Here is an 18373-nt window from a genome sequence, read left to right on the forward strand (position 1 = left end):
CAGATTCTGAAATAAGATTGAATTCTTTTTTAATTCAGAAAATACACGAGTGCCTACCAAGGGGACACACAAGAGCCTAAGACATGGTCCTCTAACAGCGAAGTCTCAGTCCCCAAATGCGCTCAGTGACAGGAGCTGACCAGACAATGGGAGCAAGAGAGAAACAATCCCTGACTTGACAGAACAAACAGGCAATTACCTCAAGAGTGGTAAGTGCCGTGGAGGCGGGGGAGGGAGGACACTAGCAGAAAAGGAGGGAGGATATTTCTGTGGTTTTCACAGCTGTAAGGTGCCCGGCATTTCTATGCTGATAAAAGGCATTTCTAGGTGCTTTTCTCTTATGAAATAGTTTACCTGCCACCCACCAAAATAACCCAGTCCACATTCTTTACACATTCTCATGCTAAAGCTTATCATTCTAGGTTTCCATTATTACATTTTTTTTAAATAAATTTATTTATTTTATTTATTTATTTTTGGCTGCGTTGGGTCTTTGTTGCTGCGCGTGGGCTTTCTCTAGTTGTGGTGAGCAGGGGCTACTCTTCGTTGTGGTGCGCGGGCTTCTCATTGCGGTGGCTTCTCTTGTTGCGGAGCACGGGCTCTAGGTGCACAGGTTTCAGTAGTTGTGGCACGCGGGCTCAGTAGTTGTGGCTCGCGGGCTCTACAGCACAGGCTCAGTAGTTGAGGCACACGGGCTTAGTTGCTCCGCGGCATGTGGGATCTTCCTGGACCAGAGCTCGAACCCGTGTCCCCTGCATTGGCAGGCAGATTCTTAACCACTGCGCCACCAGGGAAGCCCTCCATTGTTACATTCTTATATGAATGCCTAATTAGGAAATCGAGCATCTTCCTTTTAGAGGCATAGGTACTGGAAAATTTAAGTCTAGGCATCAAGCCATTTTTACATATGTTGAAGTTAAAGTTTAAATCTGATTGAACACAAGCAAGACTCAAGAGTCCATATGGCTTGTTCCAGTGGAGCAAACAACTTTGAGTTCAGCAGCTGGTTTGTTCAAACAAGATAATCAGTCCCTTTGACTTATTTAGAACATACTTCAAATATTTAGTTTCTCAGTTCAAAGCGTTTCTGCCCGAGTGTGGTTCATTTTTCTATCAGCATGATAAACTGCAACAATGGATTTATATTGGAGACGTTTTCATTCCTAGGAATGTATTTCACTGTTTTGTGGGGTTTTTTTTAAAGACTGTGCTGTTCACTGGGCTGTTTGCAGGGAAACAGTGTCCCTGCATGGTCAGGAAGCATCATTGCAGCATCCGTCTGTGCACTGGTATGAATATTTGGGTTGATATATTCATTTTCTCACCTTCCCTTCTTAACAAACTTATTATTTCATAGCATCGAATTATGATGTAATTGGAGATAATTTTGTTGTTTGATCAAATTCATTAGCTATTAGTTTTTTCATAACATATCATACTGAAGTTATTGATATGTTATTAAAAAACATACTGAAGTTATGTGATAAATGCGAACTAATTCAAGGGAAGGAAGAATCAACAATAGTAACATGAACCTTGTCATTTGAGTCAAACTGAGTGCATTAAATGGCACCAGGACACTTGAAAATCCTTGCCATTTCACTAAACTAGGAGGGTAGGAAGAAGTGGAGATGCAGTAGAAGTAAAGTAATGGAAAACGTTTTCTTTTGGTTCTTTATCAATTTTGTCCTCCAGACACTCAAAAGAGCATCAAATAATATCCCGCCAGGGCTACAGGGATTGCCAGAGACAGGAAACAGCCACAATAACCACAGCCACAATAATAACAGCCACAATAACTCTTAAAAATACAAAATTATTTTGCTTGGAACCCTAAATTTATCACCAATCACTATACTTCACAATACTAAAAATGCCAGTGAAGAGGAAGAGGAACAGTACAAAGATATCTTGTGGTGGGAGCTTTTCCCGTCTAGTTATTTGGCTGCATAGAAATTCGTAAGTGTACCAACTCTTCAAACTAAATGGTTTCCCTCTCTACAGAGGCACCAGGTAATACTTACCACCACACTACTACTTGCTGGAAAACTGGAGTTATTTGAAATCTATCTGATGAGTGAAGAGGTGAGAGTATGGAGAAACATTACTTGGATTTTCAAAACAATAGACTGACTAAGCCCAAAAGAAGGGATTTCCAATTCTTCTGAGAGGAAGTACTTTTTATTTTACCAAAATTTAGTGTATGTATGGGCCAACAAGCAGAAGGTAAGTGGGAGGAAAAAGGAGGAGGGAGATAGAGGGGTCTCAGTTATAGAAATCTACCAAGTAAGGCCGGACCCTACAACTATTGATCGAAGTGAGGACAGACTCTCAACCTCATAGCTGCTTGTTCAGTTGTTCATTCTCTATTTTTCCATTAATTAATTAATTGTATTTATTTATAAAAATAAATTTATAAAATTTTTTAAATTTATAAATATATTTAAATTTTTATTTCTATAAATAAATAAATACTTACAATAACCAACCAACAGACTTACTAGGAATATACTGGTACCAAGGATACAAAAAATAGTTCTTAAAACTAAAAATAGGGCTTCCCTGGTGGCGCAGTGGTTGAGAATCTGCCTGCCAATGCAGGGGACACGGGTTCGAGCCCTGGTCTGGGAAGATCCCACATGCCGCGGAGCAACTGGGCTCGTGAGCCACAGCTACTGAGCCTGCACGTCTGGAGCCTGTGCTCTGCAACAAGAGAGGTCGCGATAGTGAGAGGCCCACACACCGCGATGAAGAGTGGCCCCCGCTTGCCGCAACTAGAGAAAGCCCTCGTACAGAAACGAAGACCCAACACAGCCAAAAATAAAATAAATAAATTAAAAAAAAAAAAACTAAAAATAGAGCTACAATATGATCCTGTAATCCCACTCCTGGGCATATATCCAGAGAAAACCATAATTCGAAAAAGATACATGCACCCCAACATTCATTGCAGCACTATTTACAATAGCCAAGACATGGAAGCAACCTAAATGTCCACTGACAGATGAATGGATAAAGAAGATGTGGTAACATATACACAGTAGAATATAACTCAGCCATAAAAAAGAATGAAATAATGCCATTTGCAGCAACAAGGATGGACCTAGAGATTATCATACTAAGTGAAGTAAGCCAGACAATGAAAGACAAATATGATATGTTGTTGCTTATATGTGGAATCTAAAAAAAAAAATGATACAAATGAACTTATATTCAAAACTGAAATAGACACACAGACATAGAAAACAAACTTATGGTCACCAAAGGGGAAAGGGGTGGAGGGATAAATTAGGAGTTTGGGATTAACATATACACACTATTATACATAAAATAGATAACCAACAAGGACCTGCTATATAGAACAGGAAACTAAAATCAATATTTTTAAATAACCTATAAGGGAAAAGAATCTGAAAAAAATAGATATATATGTATGTATAACTGAATCACTTTGCTGTACACCTGAAACTAACACAACATTGTAAATCAACTATACTTCAACATTAAAAAATGATTCTTGCTTTTTAAAAAAGACCTCTAAATAAACAAATATGATACAACGTAAGTGTTATGCTAGAGGTATACACAAGGTACCCATGGGAAAAAAAAATTTCTAAAATGAAAGAAATGGGCTGAAAAGGCATAAGTACCAGGGCTGTATGGAGGGGCATGAATATTTGTTAATAACAAATTATTCTATTCTATTCTATTCTATTCCACCAGACTTATATTATTACCAGTCTACTATACTTTTAAAGGGAAAAAACTTAACCAGGAAAAAAATGTTTCTCTATCAAACAAAGATAATAAATATTAATTCCTCTTTCTCCATAGCATCTTATTCTTCTCCTTTTCCTTTTCCTTTTCACAACTGACAAAAATACATTTAATATCTGTCTCCCCTACTAAACTGTGAGCTCTGTGAAGGCAGGAACCATGTCTGTTTTCTTCAAAATTGTGTGCCTAGTATCACACAATTAATTGTGTCCTAGAATCTAGGACACAACAGGAGCTTGACTATCTGGGGAAAGAATAAATGAAAAGGCGGGAACATCATGGAAAACAATAGGCGAAATGCAGCTGCATAGCACAGGGAGATCAGCTTGGTGCTTTGTGTCCACCTAGAGGGGTGGGATAGGGAGGGTGGGAGGGAGACGCAAGAGGGAGAGGATATGGGAATATATGTGTATGTATAGCTGATTCACTTTGTTTTATACAGCAGAAACTAACACAACATTGTAAAGCAATTATACTCCAATAAAGATGTTAAAAAAAAAATGAGGGGGCAGCAGCATCATTTTGGTAGAGCGGGTCAAGAGACCAGGCAAGTGCTGCCCGAGTAAGAAAGAACAGGAGGCGGCAACGGGCATCCTTGGAAAGAGCCAGGCCCCAGAGCATGTCACTGGGGTGCTAGAAAGGCACTGTGAACTTGTGGGAGCATCACTGGAGCTTTCTGATGGGTCGGGCCTCCTTTTGACTTACCTTTTATTCCCGGAAGACCTGGTGCCCCTGGATCCCCCACGAGGCCTCTTGGCCCAGGATCCCCCATTTCTCCTGGATGTCCCTGCAGCCCAGGCAGCCCTGGATTACCTGAGGACGACAGGGAGGCTTTGCAGACACCCAGATGATATGAGTTTCGTTAAATGGGAAGGTCATCCATATTCTTAATCTATGGGTAACTGGGATACTGTTTTATTACTTTTTCTTTCTAGACCTCCTAACTGAATCTCAAGAGGAGAAAATACACTTGGGTGATTAAAGTTGCCAATTATGATTTGAAATTTTCACTTGATTCTGAATTGGCAAGAGGAGGAGCCGTGAAAATGTTGTGTTGAATGTGTGCTGTTTGGCTTAAGTCTAAAGGAGAAAAGGAAACCAGCCTCCTGAATGGTAGGTGCATTAGGGAAGGTTGGAAAGGAGCTTTCCTCTGTCAGACCATCACTTTGTGCCTGGTATCTTCCTAGGTGCGTGACAGGTGCTGTCTTCGTTTACTCCCAGACCAACTCAGTGATATTGGTCTATCTCCAATTTACAGGTGAGGAATAGTACATTTAAGTGACTTGTCCAAAGTCACAGGTCGGGGAAATGGCAGAGCCAGCTTCTTCCCATACACCAAGAGATAGATGAGTGTCCGGGAACTCTCCAGGCTCCTTTCAAGGTACCTGGACACCCCACTGGTCCAGAGGAGCCAGGCAGTCCTGGCCTTCCGGGTGGTCCTCCAGGTCCTTGAACACCGGGCAAGCCCTGCTCTCCAGGTGCTCCCAAATGTCCTAAAGAAAGAAAGACCAAACATCTGAGTAGTTGTAGTTGCTCTTCAAGGTGGTGAATCTATAAAACCTCCAACTTCAGCTCTTTCTTTTCTATTCTTACTTTTTTACATGTACAATTTTTCTGTTGAAAAGATAACATTAAGGAAAAATGGAAAACAAAACACCTATAATCCCACCAATTTAACACAGTGTTTCATATGTATAACAAATGTGCAAATAAGGCCTACAATTTTATATTCTGATTTTTTAATTAGCTAGCATTGTATCATAAGTAATTTTCCAAGTTTGATATCATTTTCCTAATTATTGTTTTTAAATAACCGGCTGATAGCTTATTGAGTTAACCCTAATTAAATTAATTAATCTAATTTTCTCTACTGTTGGCCATCCATGTTATTTCTAACTCTTGCTGTTATGCATAATGATCTTTATACATCTTTAATCAATTTTTTCTCCTATTAAATTATTTCCTTAGGAAAAATTCCTAAGAGTAGAATTTTTAGGTAACACAGTCTGATATTTTGATTCTTTTTCATGCATTTGCTCAAGGATTTTAAAGTAAATCACAGACATCATGGAATTTCATCCCTAAATATTTCAGGAGGTAAGTCTGAAAAATAAGAACATTTTCCTATGTGGCCAAAGTAACATTATCACAGCCAAGAAAATTAATAATGATCCTTAATATCATCTAATCCTCCTTCCATATTTGAGTGTTCTCAATCGTCCCCTTAATGCCCTTCACAGCTGGTTAGTCCACACCAGGTCCCATTCCAGAACCACACATTACATCTGGTGGATACATCTATTAGGTTAAAAAAAATCTACTACAGTCCCCTCCTCAGGACAGTGACGTGCTGAAGAGAAAGGCCCAACTGTTCTTAGTCTTCTAGAACAAACCATTCAGCATTTGGTTCTTGACAGAGGTTGCCAAATGGTTTGGACAAATGCCCCACCAGCTCACAGCCCCACGTGTCACCACACACAGCCCCAAGACCATAATTCCACGTGGTCACTGAGGACTTTTTAATTTGTTGATTTGTTTTCTTGCTAATTTAGTAAGGATGAAATGATATTTCAGCCTTACTTTAAATTACATTTCTTTGATTACTAGAGAAGATGACTTCCCCATGTGTTTATTTATAATGTATGACTTTAATATCAATACCATTTATATTTGTAGGATAAACCAATAGTCTGTGCTGAAAATGACCAGTTGAATCTGCAAATAAAATATATGGTTCTATATTTACAAACCCATAAGGGTCATAGTCACTATTTATTATAACACACAAAAGAAACAAGCCTATGTTAGTCGCTACTTGTTCCCAATCAAATTTAAGATCTGTGAGCTTCACTGTGTATTGTTTTATTCATCCTGAAAACATTCTTGCAGTAAAGGTAAGGCAGCCTTTTCCCACCTCCAAATGAAAAAACTGAAATATTAAAGGCTTGCCTCTCCAATCACAGTTATATGAAGAACAGAACCTGTGAGTTAATCTGTACTGTATTTTCTCTCTGAAATAGAGAAAAGGGAGGTAGAACTGAACCCAATACAATCATATAAAATCCCCTGAGACAGGCTGCAGATCTATGCCTTCTTGTTAGGCTTGTTCAAATTCAATGCAGCTTTTTTCAAGCCAATGGAAATTGCATGTTTAGGTAAACTCTGTGCTGGTGAATAACATATGATGTAATTTAAAAATTTTAAGCAAAAGCTATGGCATTTGGGAAAGGGAACCATTTAAACGGTGACAACCGCAGGAGACCAGAGAAATTACACCAAGGCAAATTTTCTTGAAAAAGTTAGCCTACATATAAAATAACTCAGTTCTACGATTTTTAACTTACAATATTAGGTAATATCAAAGGTTTCCATTTTGGACTCCTTTTAGCTTATAAAATCTTACTATCTTTAAGGTTTACATAAAAATACCAGTAAGTGTGGAAAAATCTCTTCATGTTTTGCTGACTGATGATGACAATGATGAATTACACTTTACATTTGTGTAGCAATTTTTAGTTTATAAATTGCTTTCAAGGAATCTCATTTGATCCTCAGAACAACCTGTAATATGCATAGGGCCAGTTTACAGGTGAGGAAATAGCTCAAAGATGATAAGCAACTTGCCCAAGACCATATGCTCAGTGGTAAAGGAGGTTGACTTTGAACCAGTGATTTTCCTTTCTGAGACCTCCCTCTGGTACTTTTTATGAGCCTCCACAATGCTAACCTCAAAGCTATTTTCCCCTCCAAATGTACACGTAAGCTGCACATTTCAGTTAAAATATTATATTACCTAAATCTATTTGACCATGCCAGAGGTAAAAGACCCATATGAAAGGGAGTGGGAAAGGAATTTTTTGCCAGTGCAATAGCTTGTTTTTCTTTTAGACTTCCATTTTAGCAATCTTATGGTATAAAAACAAAGATTAATTCATTCTCCTTATTTTAAATGTTCCTTCCCAGTGTCCATAATTTACTGAATTGTGGATATTTATAGAGTGCAAAGACAACTCAAACTATAAAATTTCTGAAGTTAAAAATAATAAAAAATTTGATTTATTCTTTAAAGTAAATAAATAAACAAATTAAACAAAAACAAAGAAATAAAATTTCCCATAATAGTTCTGCTCAGATATTCTTTCTGTTGTATGGAATGAAACATGGCCATTGCCGAAGAGAATTTTAAGGTAATACACAAAACTATTAATATGAGATATTTTAATTTACAGTGGACCCATCTAAATACAAGCCTGGCTTCTAACCTGTCCACTATCAGCTGAATGACATTGGGCATCACTTATTGAACCAATCACCTGTGGAGAAACAAATTCTTTCCAGGCAGTGGATATCCCTGTGCACAGAGCTTTGTACATTTGTCTGATTATTGACTTAAGATATATTCCTACACGTGGAATTACTAAGTAAAAGCATGTGTATGTTTTGTCAGCTGTAGGTCGTCTACTGTAACCAGCCACAGCCTCTACCGGAGACCAAGAACTCACTGGAACATCACAGTCTGTTCTGAGCGATTACACATCTATTGTTGCTGATAAATGAAGTGCTGTTTTGAAAGACTTGATTTTAGTAAATTAGATATTAGTAAATGAGGTATTCAATCATATCTCAGCAACTGCACTCCTCAGGGCATTCACCTATGCTTTTCTTTTTTTTTGGCCACACCGTGAGGCTTGTGGGATCTTAATTCCTTGACCAGGGATCGAACCCGTGCACCCTGCAGTGGAAGTGCAGAGTCCTAACCACTGGACGCCCAGGGAAGGCCCTCGCCTATGCTTTTCTGAGTAGGAAAGAAAGGGCTGGAATGACAACCTGCAGCTGTAGTCAGCTGAGTGGTTATTGTTAATGTATCATTTTTAGTTATAGATTTGCAAAACAGTCCAAATTTTAATTGCTTGCAATAATCATTTTTGACCCTGCCAAAATCTGGACATGCCTAGGGAAGTGTGTTGTTAACATCCTAGGTCATGGGAGCCATGGTGGAGAAAAGATGGTGAGTTGCTGGTGTACAATCGTGGTGTCCTCCTAGGCCAGTGCTTATACATAATCCTTCTGATAGGTATCTTAATGAGTGAAGGGAGAATATAATAAATACTGATACAACCATTGCCAGCTAGGAAGATAAAGTAATTGTACTATTTTTCAAACCAAACTTACTCTTTTTTGTTTTAATAAGAAAAGTACATAGCTATACCTGGATATCCAGGGCTCCCTGGCTCACCCTTTGGACCAGGTAGGCCAAACTGACTTGCAGGTTCCCCTTTGTACCCTGTAAGTGATAAAATGCACATAACATTATTTAAGAGAGCTTAATTTTGTTCATACAAGTGACTTAATAACTTTCATGATACTTCCCTTTATAGTCTATCCTCAATGTTCCAGGAGAGGATTTTTGAAACAATGTTTTTTTTTTTTTCTTACATAAGAACAAATAGAAACATAGATGCAAGCTGTGATTTAAACACACACACACACACACACACACACACACACAATTTTATAGTTCATAACAGTCATAAGAAACTATAGATCTTAATAAGTTTAAATTTTTTAATTTTCTAAAATAATTTCAAATTTAGGTATCTATTTAAGAAATTACTTGGCATTGAGTATCCTTATATTGTTTTTTAGAAACAGAAAGCAGAAACTGTCACTGTTTCAGCTGCTGCAATCACATTTCAAGCTCTCTTCAAGGAAGCTCAACTCAGTGTCCTTGTAAAAAAACGAAATCACAAAAGTCATCTTATTGATGACTTCACAAGAGATGGCACTTTGTAGGCCATTGTAGGCAGTTGTAGGCCATTGTAGGCAGTGACCCCTACAGTCCCACAGAGCTATTCCACACTGCTGCTGCATCCTTCCAGACACAAGGACTTACATTATAGCTGGGAGCCAATTACAAATGGAGGACTCAAAATGGTATGGTAGGGAAGGGCAAGAAATTGATGGGATTACAAGAGAAGAAGAGAGCTAATTAGGCATGTTTTAAAGCACCTACACACGAACACCCCTTTTAAGGGGTCCCACCCACACTTATCGTAGGTCCTCTTCCACCTGACCCTACTCATAATTGTGGTTAATTGTTTGAAGGGTATGAATCTGGTCCATCCCAGGTTAGCCAGTCTTTCCTTTAGGAATTGTAATAAAAAGTAAGAATTTGAGGCCCTTGCCTATTGAGGCAGAAATCAAAAGCATTTTCACGATGTCCTAATATACAGCATGATCAAGTGCAATCCAAACATATCCAGAAAGGATACTGAATAGAGAGTGATAAAGCCATTTGGTAGGCAGGTAAGTAAAAAACAGACCATGGAGAAAAGTCTCAAGAGAAAAAACCATGGATTGCCCAAGGGCTAGGTTACTTCAGACTATGGTCCTGCAGAACTATCTTATCTGTGGGCTCCATGAGACAGCTTTTACTCCAAGTACCTTCATTGCATTTCGTTTCCTTGCAAACATGGCCAAATACAAGTAGGAAGGAAACAAGAAGGAATAGGTTTGTTCTTTGAGAGGGGCAAAGGGTCTGTAATAAATGGATAGATGAGTAGAAGAGGACTGAGTTCTGAACACTGAAGCTATAAAATGTCAAAATAAAATATGAAAACTACCCTATTTGTAACTATTTCTGAAGAGAAGATCTAAGTTATTCTTTCTGAATAAATACATGTTCACAGTTCATTTTTTTCTTACAGCAGTTATCATGTTATTTATGGAGTGCCTCTCAAAGCGTAAAGCATGTTTCACTGGTAGTAAGGGAGAAGATTTTTAGGTGGTTCACTAATTACTGTTTCTTATTTTAAAGTTATTTATTTTAATCTGTATTAAAATAAAATATAACTGTACCACAAGCCTGTGAATTCACAGATAGTGAGGTTAAGGCTAAGGTTAAAAAGGTGAATCATTTTAAAGTAGATTTAAAGAAAAATATTAACCCAATGGTACACAAAAATAGTAAAAATATTAAAGCTTTTGTGTAAACGCTGCAATTTAACATACCCTGAATTTGTTTGTTTAGTTTGTCTGGATAAAGGGTTAACAAAACCTCTCTTTCTCTGAGGACATTTTTTACCTTGGGTTAACTTCCTGTTCCTATTTCTCTGGAAACCTGATAAAGGTAGAATGCAAGTTGTGTTACAAGGCAATACTGTCTTTGGCACAAATTAAACTAAGGCCTATGAGGCCAAATCCAGCCTGCAGCCTGTTGCAAAGAAAGTTTTATTGGAACACAGCTACACCCCTTTGTTTGCATATTGTCTATGGCTGCTTTCATGCTGTGTGTGCTTTCATGCACAGCTGTTATAGCAGAGACCACACAGCTGAAGATATTTATGATCTGGCCCTTTGAGAAAAACACATTTGCTGACCCTTGGCTTATGGTAAAAATAACTCAATTGTAAATTATGTGTGGCCCAGGAATTCTTAAGTGAACTATTAGCACTTGGTGGGAAGTCATGGCTTTGGCCTTCTCTGTGTACCGTGACTCTTGTAACTGGGTCCCCAAAAGCTGTACCTATGGAGTCCTTAGAAGAGATACTGGCTCCTGTGGGGCACGGGGACATGGACCACCAATGCGGATCTGTCTCCTGGCACCTGAGCTGTCACTTATAGAGCTGCAGTCACTAGAAGGACAGCTGAGAGTACGCCCACCAAGGAGGAAATTGTGCTATGCCTGCAGGCATGCTGTTTTCTATATGGTACCCTTGGATCTGAATGACAAATGTAGATGATTTAGGTCTTGTTTGACTATCTAGTAGAGTCTAAAAAGAACTCTTTGAATGTTGCAGTTTGTTTGATATACTTTACTTTTCATGCCAGAGGTACTTGCTCACAATGCTACAAATACCCAGGACTACGAGCTTGATGGATGGCTGCTGTATCTCCAAACCATACCTTTAGGTCCTCTTGTACCATCAAGTCCTGAAAGTCCGGGGGGCCCTGGAGAACCTGGCTCACCCTGATAGTTTAATGAAACAGAAATAAGATTGTAATTGAATTTCAAATACAAATGACACATGCTTGACATGATCCAGTTATAATTTTCTAGAACTAACTTGGTTTTTATAATTTGCAGTGGTAAAGAAAATTGGAAATGCATTGCAAGCACACTACTACATGCATCTAGGTTTTAAAAGTTGACGAAACTCTTCCAGAATTAGTGATACCAACAGGGGGCATCCAAATCTCAATACTTGATTGCAAAACAGTAATTGCATCACATCACTTGAACTTTAAGTTTTGAATGAACAAATTGATACAAAATAAACTGTTATAACTTATACCCAAAACTTTAAAAATCTATTTTATTCCAAAAGATGGGTAGCAAAGTATATTATACATTTTCCATAAGTTAAGATGTAGGCTACTATATTTGTACTACCTGGGTTCTCAAGGGGTATTTTGCTCATGATTGTAAAGATAAAGTATATTTACAGCAAAACGTATGATATCTGCAATTGGATAGGAAGGCTTAGTAACCAGAATTTGGGCCATTTTTCAGATGACTCTTTGTTCTGGTAAACCAGCAGTCCTCAGGCAAGTCTCTATGGAGCTGTTTAAACAAGGCTGGGGGTAGAATGTGGAGTAAGTGACTTGATCATTTATGTCACTGGAACCAGGCATAAGCACTGGCCAGAATTACAGTTACATCATGGCCTTCTAGAAGTTTCCATTCTTCCCTTGACCAACTCCTTACATTCTAAAAGCCAGTGAAAGGACTGTGATGTACACTGGCAAAGTAAGATGCCTTACGGGCATCCCGAGAGCAGAAAGGTTTTATTATTTCTTTCCTTCCAAAACAGCAGTTGCTTACCTGGTCACCTGGAAATCCCGGAAAGCCAATGAGCCCTCTCAGCCCAGGTGAGCCTGGAGGGCCTGGGGGTCCAGGAAGGCCTGGCTGCCCATTCCTCCCAGGCTCCCCTCTGTGAAATCCAGGTGGTCCACAGCTTCCTGGCTCTCCTTTCTTCCCCTGTATCCCAGGATGGCCTTTATCACCTGATGGGGTTGGAAGTGTTACAGACCTCTTGGAGGAAATCTCTTGAACTTTAAGGGATAGTTAAACTATCGTGCCAGGCGATAGTTAGGCTGTGGGTCTTGGTCCTACTTATAGGAGATGAAGCCATCTCCCAGGAACTGGGAGTCCTAATTCCTGCCCTAAGCATCACAACGGTTTCTGGCTTCCGTGACCTCACTGTAAAAGGAGCTGCGCATGAAGAGACTCAAGGCTATCCCGGGGGGAATGAGTAGCGTCACTTGCTTTATTTTAACATGATCACTTTACAAATGAGGAAGGACTTACCCAGAGAACTTAAAACATTTGTTCCCTAACAACTAGTTAAGGAGAGGGCCAACAAAAGAAGCCAGGTCCCATGCAAATTAAGTCTAAACTGGGAAAAGAGAACACAAACATGGTTGTCAAAATCCTTGCTCTGGGGTGTTTCTGAGGCCCAGCAGCACAGGCATTGAGGAGCTTGTCAGAAAGTCAGAGGCAGACCGGCCCCAGACCTGCTGATTTACTATCTGCATTTTAACAAGGGCCCCGAGGGATGCACACTGAAGGTTGAGTAGCACCCATTGAAATGATCTGGACAGTCATTGTGCTACTCATTTTCAGATCAGCCAGCAAACCCAGGAATACTTTAAACCTGGTACCAGTATTTCATGTGTCTGTCTGGACTGATCCTAGTTTGGAATATCCAAATCTATAAACACATATGAACTACAGCTAAGTTTTAGCATGGAAAGAAAAGGACCATGAGGTTCTTTAGTGTACATTTTTATTTTTATCTAAAGAATGACCTTTCCTCATCTCCGAATTACAGTTTTCTTGGGAAAGTTGTCTAATATGCATGCTTGTTTGAATGACCTGTAAAGAAGTCAACTTATTTGATATGGTTAAAAAAACATAAGCATTTACCTTCTTCTCCTGGGAATCCACTATCTCCAGGAGGTCCAGGTTCCCCGGTTTCCCCCTTTTTAGAAATAATATCCATTTCTCCTTCATATCCTGGGGGTCCTCTTGCTCCTTTAGATATAATTATGTAAGAGCAAAACAAAAGGAAGCACCACACATGTGATTATTCTGTTACAGCTCCTCACGTCCAGTTTGCAAATCCCCATTTAACCTACTATAGTGTATTTATGTTCATAGATTGCACGGTATCAGCATTGTTGATTGACTTCCTAAAGGAAGGGCCATGCCTTTTACATTCCTTTCCCAACTTGTCCAGCAAAGGGGACTGGTGTACACTGAGGGCTCAGTGAATGTTTGCTAAATTCAACCAAACTCGTCTCAGAGTCTTCAGTAAAAAGAGACAGGCTTGAAAAGTTCCAGGTCTAAAATACATCTCTTTGTGGTACATATATAAAATGGAATATTACTCAGCCATTAAAAAGAATGAAATAACGCCATTTTGCAGCAATATGGATGGACCTAGAGATCATACGAAGCAAGGTAAGTCAGAAAGAGAAAGAAAAATACCATATGATAATCACTTATATGTGGAATCTAAAATACAACTCAAATGATCGTATCTATGAAATAGAAACAGACTCACAAACCTAAAGAACAGACTTGCAGTTGCCAAGGGGAAGGAGGAGTGGGGGAGGGAAGGACTGGGAGTTTCGGATTAGCAGATGCAAACTGATATACATAGAATGGATAAACAGCGGGGTCCTACCATATAGCACAGGGAACTATATTCAATATCCTGTGATAAAGCATAATGGAAAAGAATATGAAAAAGAATATATATATATGTATAACTGAGTCACTTTGCTGTACAGCAGAAATGAACACATTATAAATCAACTATACTTCAGTAAAATTTTTAAAAAATACATCTCTTTATCCTGTAAATTTTGAATTGTCCATCTCATATTTTCCAGTTCCTTATCTTCCCCTTCCTAACCAGCCTCCAATATTTTTCTTACATTAAAAGAACAGACACTTAACTTGTGTCTCTATGTGTTCTCCACATAGAGAATTCTAAGAGGTAGGAAGGGTACACAATATTTCTCCTGATTTTTGCAAACACTATCCAGTTGTAGATGTGGGCTGGAGTGGGCTCATCCCAGCTTGATGAGAGCCACTTACTAACAAGACAAGAATTTTGTAAACTGTTGTTAAACCATCGGTAGTTTTAAATCAGTCATGTTGAGCGTATTTATGGTGGGAGTATTTACACCCTGGCAATCAGCAAACTGTAGTGTAGTAATCAGGGCATTTTTAAAAAACTTTATTTTAGAGAGCCAGCTTACCAGAACATCACTGGCATTAACCCAATTTTAAATATTTTTAGTGGGATAATTATATAGAAGCACAATAGCACAGCAAACATCACTTATCTAAGCTAACAGAGAATGACTCTGATTCCTTGATTCTACATAAATAATTTACAGGCTAGTAAAACAAAAAATAATAGTAGAATCAATCAACTAAAAGTAATTTGAATTAAATATGAGGTTATTTTCCCAAAGGGCTTTAAAGACAAAAACGTTGTTTCTAGAAATTGTCAAGCATTCATTCTTAACACTGGAAATGAAATCTTACCTTCACTCACCATAGTCTCATGGCTAAGAGATCAAAGTAAATATTTAACAGGGATGGGCACAAAACATTGACACCAGTGGTCTTGAAACTTTTTTTTAAATAGTAACGGAAACTTTTCTTTAAATGAAGCTTGGGAGAGATGCAATTCATGGCCCAGATGAAAGCGGACTCATCTAGTTCAGTGGTCAGCAGACTACAGCCCACGGGCCAAATCCCACCTGCCGCCAGTTTTTATGCAATCCATGAGCTGTGAATGATTTTCACACTTTTAAATCATTGGGGGAGGGGACTCAAAATAAGAATAATACTTTCTGACATGTGAAATTAAGTGAAGTTCAAGTTTCAGTGTCCATAAATAAAATTTTACCAGATCACAGCTATGTTTGTTTGTTTACATGTGGTCTCAGGCTATTTTTGCGCTACAAATGCTGAGTTGTGTAATTTCGACAGAGACCATATGGCCTTAACAAAAAAACTGTTTTTTTCATTTAAAAAAATTGAAGGAGGGTTTGGGGAGTCCTGCCTGCACCCCCTTCCCAAAAGGTGAGAAGGTTTTCTGAAACCCAAAAGCTATAAATCAAAGCCCTTGTTAATTTTTTTCTATTAACATAGCAATTCATTTGCCATAGTTATATGGGATAAGATTGGGAGGAAAGGAAAATACATTTGGCTTAAAATCCTAAAACAAACACCATAGATTCAAAAGGCAGCAAAATCCAAGCTCCAGGATAGTTCCATTTTATTTTTTCAGGGATCATACTTACAGGTTCTGGTCAAACACTAAAAACAATCTATGCTGCATCGCTGTGCTATTAGCTGCGTTTACCTTTGTCACCTTTCGCTCCTCGGTCTCCCAGGGAGCCAGGCCAACCCTTTTCTCCGGGTTCTCCCTTTCTGCCAGGGTGTCCATCTGGGCCAGGTCTTCCTCTCTCTCCCGGAAAACCCAGGAAGCCGGGCAGCCCCTGGGGTCCTGAGGAGTAACATGAATTTTTAGGGAAAAGTTTTATAGGCTAGTATGGTTCCTAGATCTGCGTTCCTTGCCGTCCGCGTGGAGAGGCGAACTCCCCCTAACTCTGAGCTTGTGCTGAAGGGAACAACCACTACCAGCCTCTCACCTGTAAGAGACATTCTGTCCCATCCAAGCCTCAGTTTCCCCCCCAACAGATCTGAACTGCAGGCCTTTATGCTTCTGAGTCCGGATCCCACAAAGCTTTAAGAGAACTGGGCTTCCCTGGTGGCGCAGTGGTTAAGAGTCCGCCTGCCAATGCAGGGGACAAGGGTTCGAGCCCTGGTCCGGGAGGATCCCACATGCTGCTGAGTGGCTAGGCCCGTGTGCCACAACTACTGAGCCTGCGCTCTGGAGCCCGTGAGCCACAACTACTGAGCCCATGTGCCACAGCTGCTGAGCCTGCGCTCTGGAGCCTGTGCTCCGTGGCAGGAAGCCACCACAGTGAGAAGCCGGCGCACCGCAATGAAGAGCAGCCCCCGCTCGCCGCAACTAGAGAGGGCCCACGTGCAGCAACGGGGACCCAATGCAGCCAAAAATAAACAAATTAATTAAATAAATTTAAAAAAGAAAGTAGCAGAAGTTCAAAGATGTTGGTCTGGGCCTTGGCACACAGGTAGTGCCTTAAAAAAAAAAAGAGAACTGGGTGTTGGGGAGGGGAGGGGAGGGGAGGGGGAGGGGAGGGGAGGGGGAGGGGGAGGGGAGGGGAGGGGGAGGGGGAGGGGAGGGGAGGGGAGGGGAGGGGAGGGGAGGGGAGGGGGAGGGGAGGGGAGGGGGAGGGGAGGGGAGGGGGAGGGGAGGGGGAGGGGAGGGGGAGGGGGAGGGGAGGGGAGGGGAGGGGAGGGGAGGGGAGGGGAGGGGAGGGGGAGGGGAGGGGAGGGGAGGGGGAGGGGAGGGGAGGGGAGGGGGAGGGGAGGGGAGGGGAGGGGGAGGGGAGGGGAGGGGAGGGGGAGGGGAGGGGAGGGGAGGGGGAGGGGAGGGGAGGGGAGGGGGAGGGGAGGGGAGGGGAGGGGAGGGGAGGGGGAGGGGAGGGGAGGGGAGGGGAGGGGGAGGGGAGGGGAGGGGAGGGGAGGGGAGGGGAGGGGAGGGGGAGGGGAGGGGAGGGGAGGGGGAGGGGAGGGGAGGGGGAGGGGAGGGGAGGGGAGGGGAGGGGGAGGGGAGGGGGAGGGGAGGGGAGGGGAGGGGGAGGGGGAGGGGGAGGGAGGGGGAGGCGAGGGGAGGCGAGGGGGAGGCGAGGGGAGGCGAGGGGAGGGGAGGGGTAGGGGAGGGGTAGGGGAGGGGTAGGGGTAGGGGTAGGGGTAGGGGAGGGGAGGGGTGGGGTTGGGGAGGGGAGGGGTGGGGTAGGGGAGGGGGGAGGGGAGGGGGTAGGGGAGGGGGGTAGGGGAGGGGGCGAGGGGGGGAGGGGGCGAGGGGGGAGGGGAGGGGGCGAGGGGGGAGGGGAGGGGGCGAGGGGGGAGGGGAGGGGGCGAGGGGGGGGAGGGAGGGGGCGAGGGGGCGAGGGGGCGAGGGGGCGAGGGGGCGAGGGGGGAGGGGCCCATCCAAAGTGGAAGCACATCTGCCCTGACCTCCCCGCTCCATCAGTACCGCCCAGTCCTTCAGGCAGAAGTGTGTGTGGGTTCTGTGGACCTAACCCCTCCCCCCAACACTCCCGTTTACCTACACCAAAACACTCTGCCCCTGGAAATTATAATACAGAAGACAAGAAGAAGGGAGAGGTCACATGGGAAAGGACCAAGTCAGGCTAATATACCAGTAAACTCTACAGTATGGTCACATGTAATTGTCTTCACTTGGCAGTGGATTTCAAGTTTATAAAATGGTGGTGGGGGGGGAATAATGGAAAAGCAATACCCACCCTTTGGGCCTGGAAGACCAGGTAGCGCATCATCCCCAACGGGGCCTGGAACTCCCGGGGGCCCTGGGGGTCCATCTGTCGCTGGCCGTCCTGGGACTCCGGGGAGGCCCTTCATTCCAGCGGGTCCAGGAGGCCCCATGTCCCCTTGTTGTCCTTTCCAACCTGGGGCACC

General features: G+C 41.8%; 1 protein-coding gene across 1 annotated transcript in view; it reads right to left on the reverse strand.

Moving 5' to 3' along the window:
* Positions 1-18373, reverse strand: part of COL4A4 (collagen type IV alpha 4 chain) — a 138716-nt gene that overhangs the window by 25892 nt on the left and 94451 nt on the right. Inside the window, exons 29-36 of the mRNA XM_061187994.1 lie at positions 18202-18372; positions 16167-16310; positions 13706-13813; positions 12602-12783; positions 11683-11746; positions 8987-9061; positions 5163-5270; positions 4483-4590 (exon numbers count right to left, since the gene is read on the reverse strand). Coding sequence (XP_061043977.1) covers positions 4483-4590; positions 5163-5270; positions 8987-9061; positions 11683-11746; positions 12602-12783; positions 13706-13813; positions 16167-16310; positions 18202-18372 — 960 coding nt within the window. The remainder of the gene's footprint in view (positions 1-4482; positions 4591-5162; positions 5271-8986; positions 9062-11682; positions 11747-12601; positions 12784-13705; positions 13814-16166; positions 16311-18201; position 18373) is intronic.

This window comes from Eubalaena glacialis, chromosome 1 (assembly GCF_028564815.1).
Source record: "Eubalaena glacialis isolate mEubGla1 chromosome 1, mEubGla1.1.hap2.+ XY, whole genome shotgun sequence".
Lineage (NCBI taxonomy): Eukaryota > Metazoa > Chordata > Mammalia > Artiodactyla > Balaenidae > Eubalaena > Eubalaena glacialis.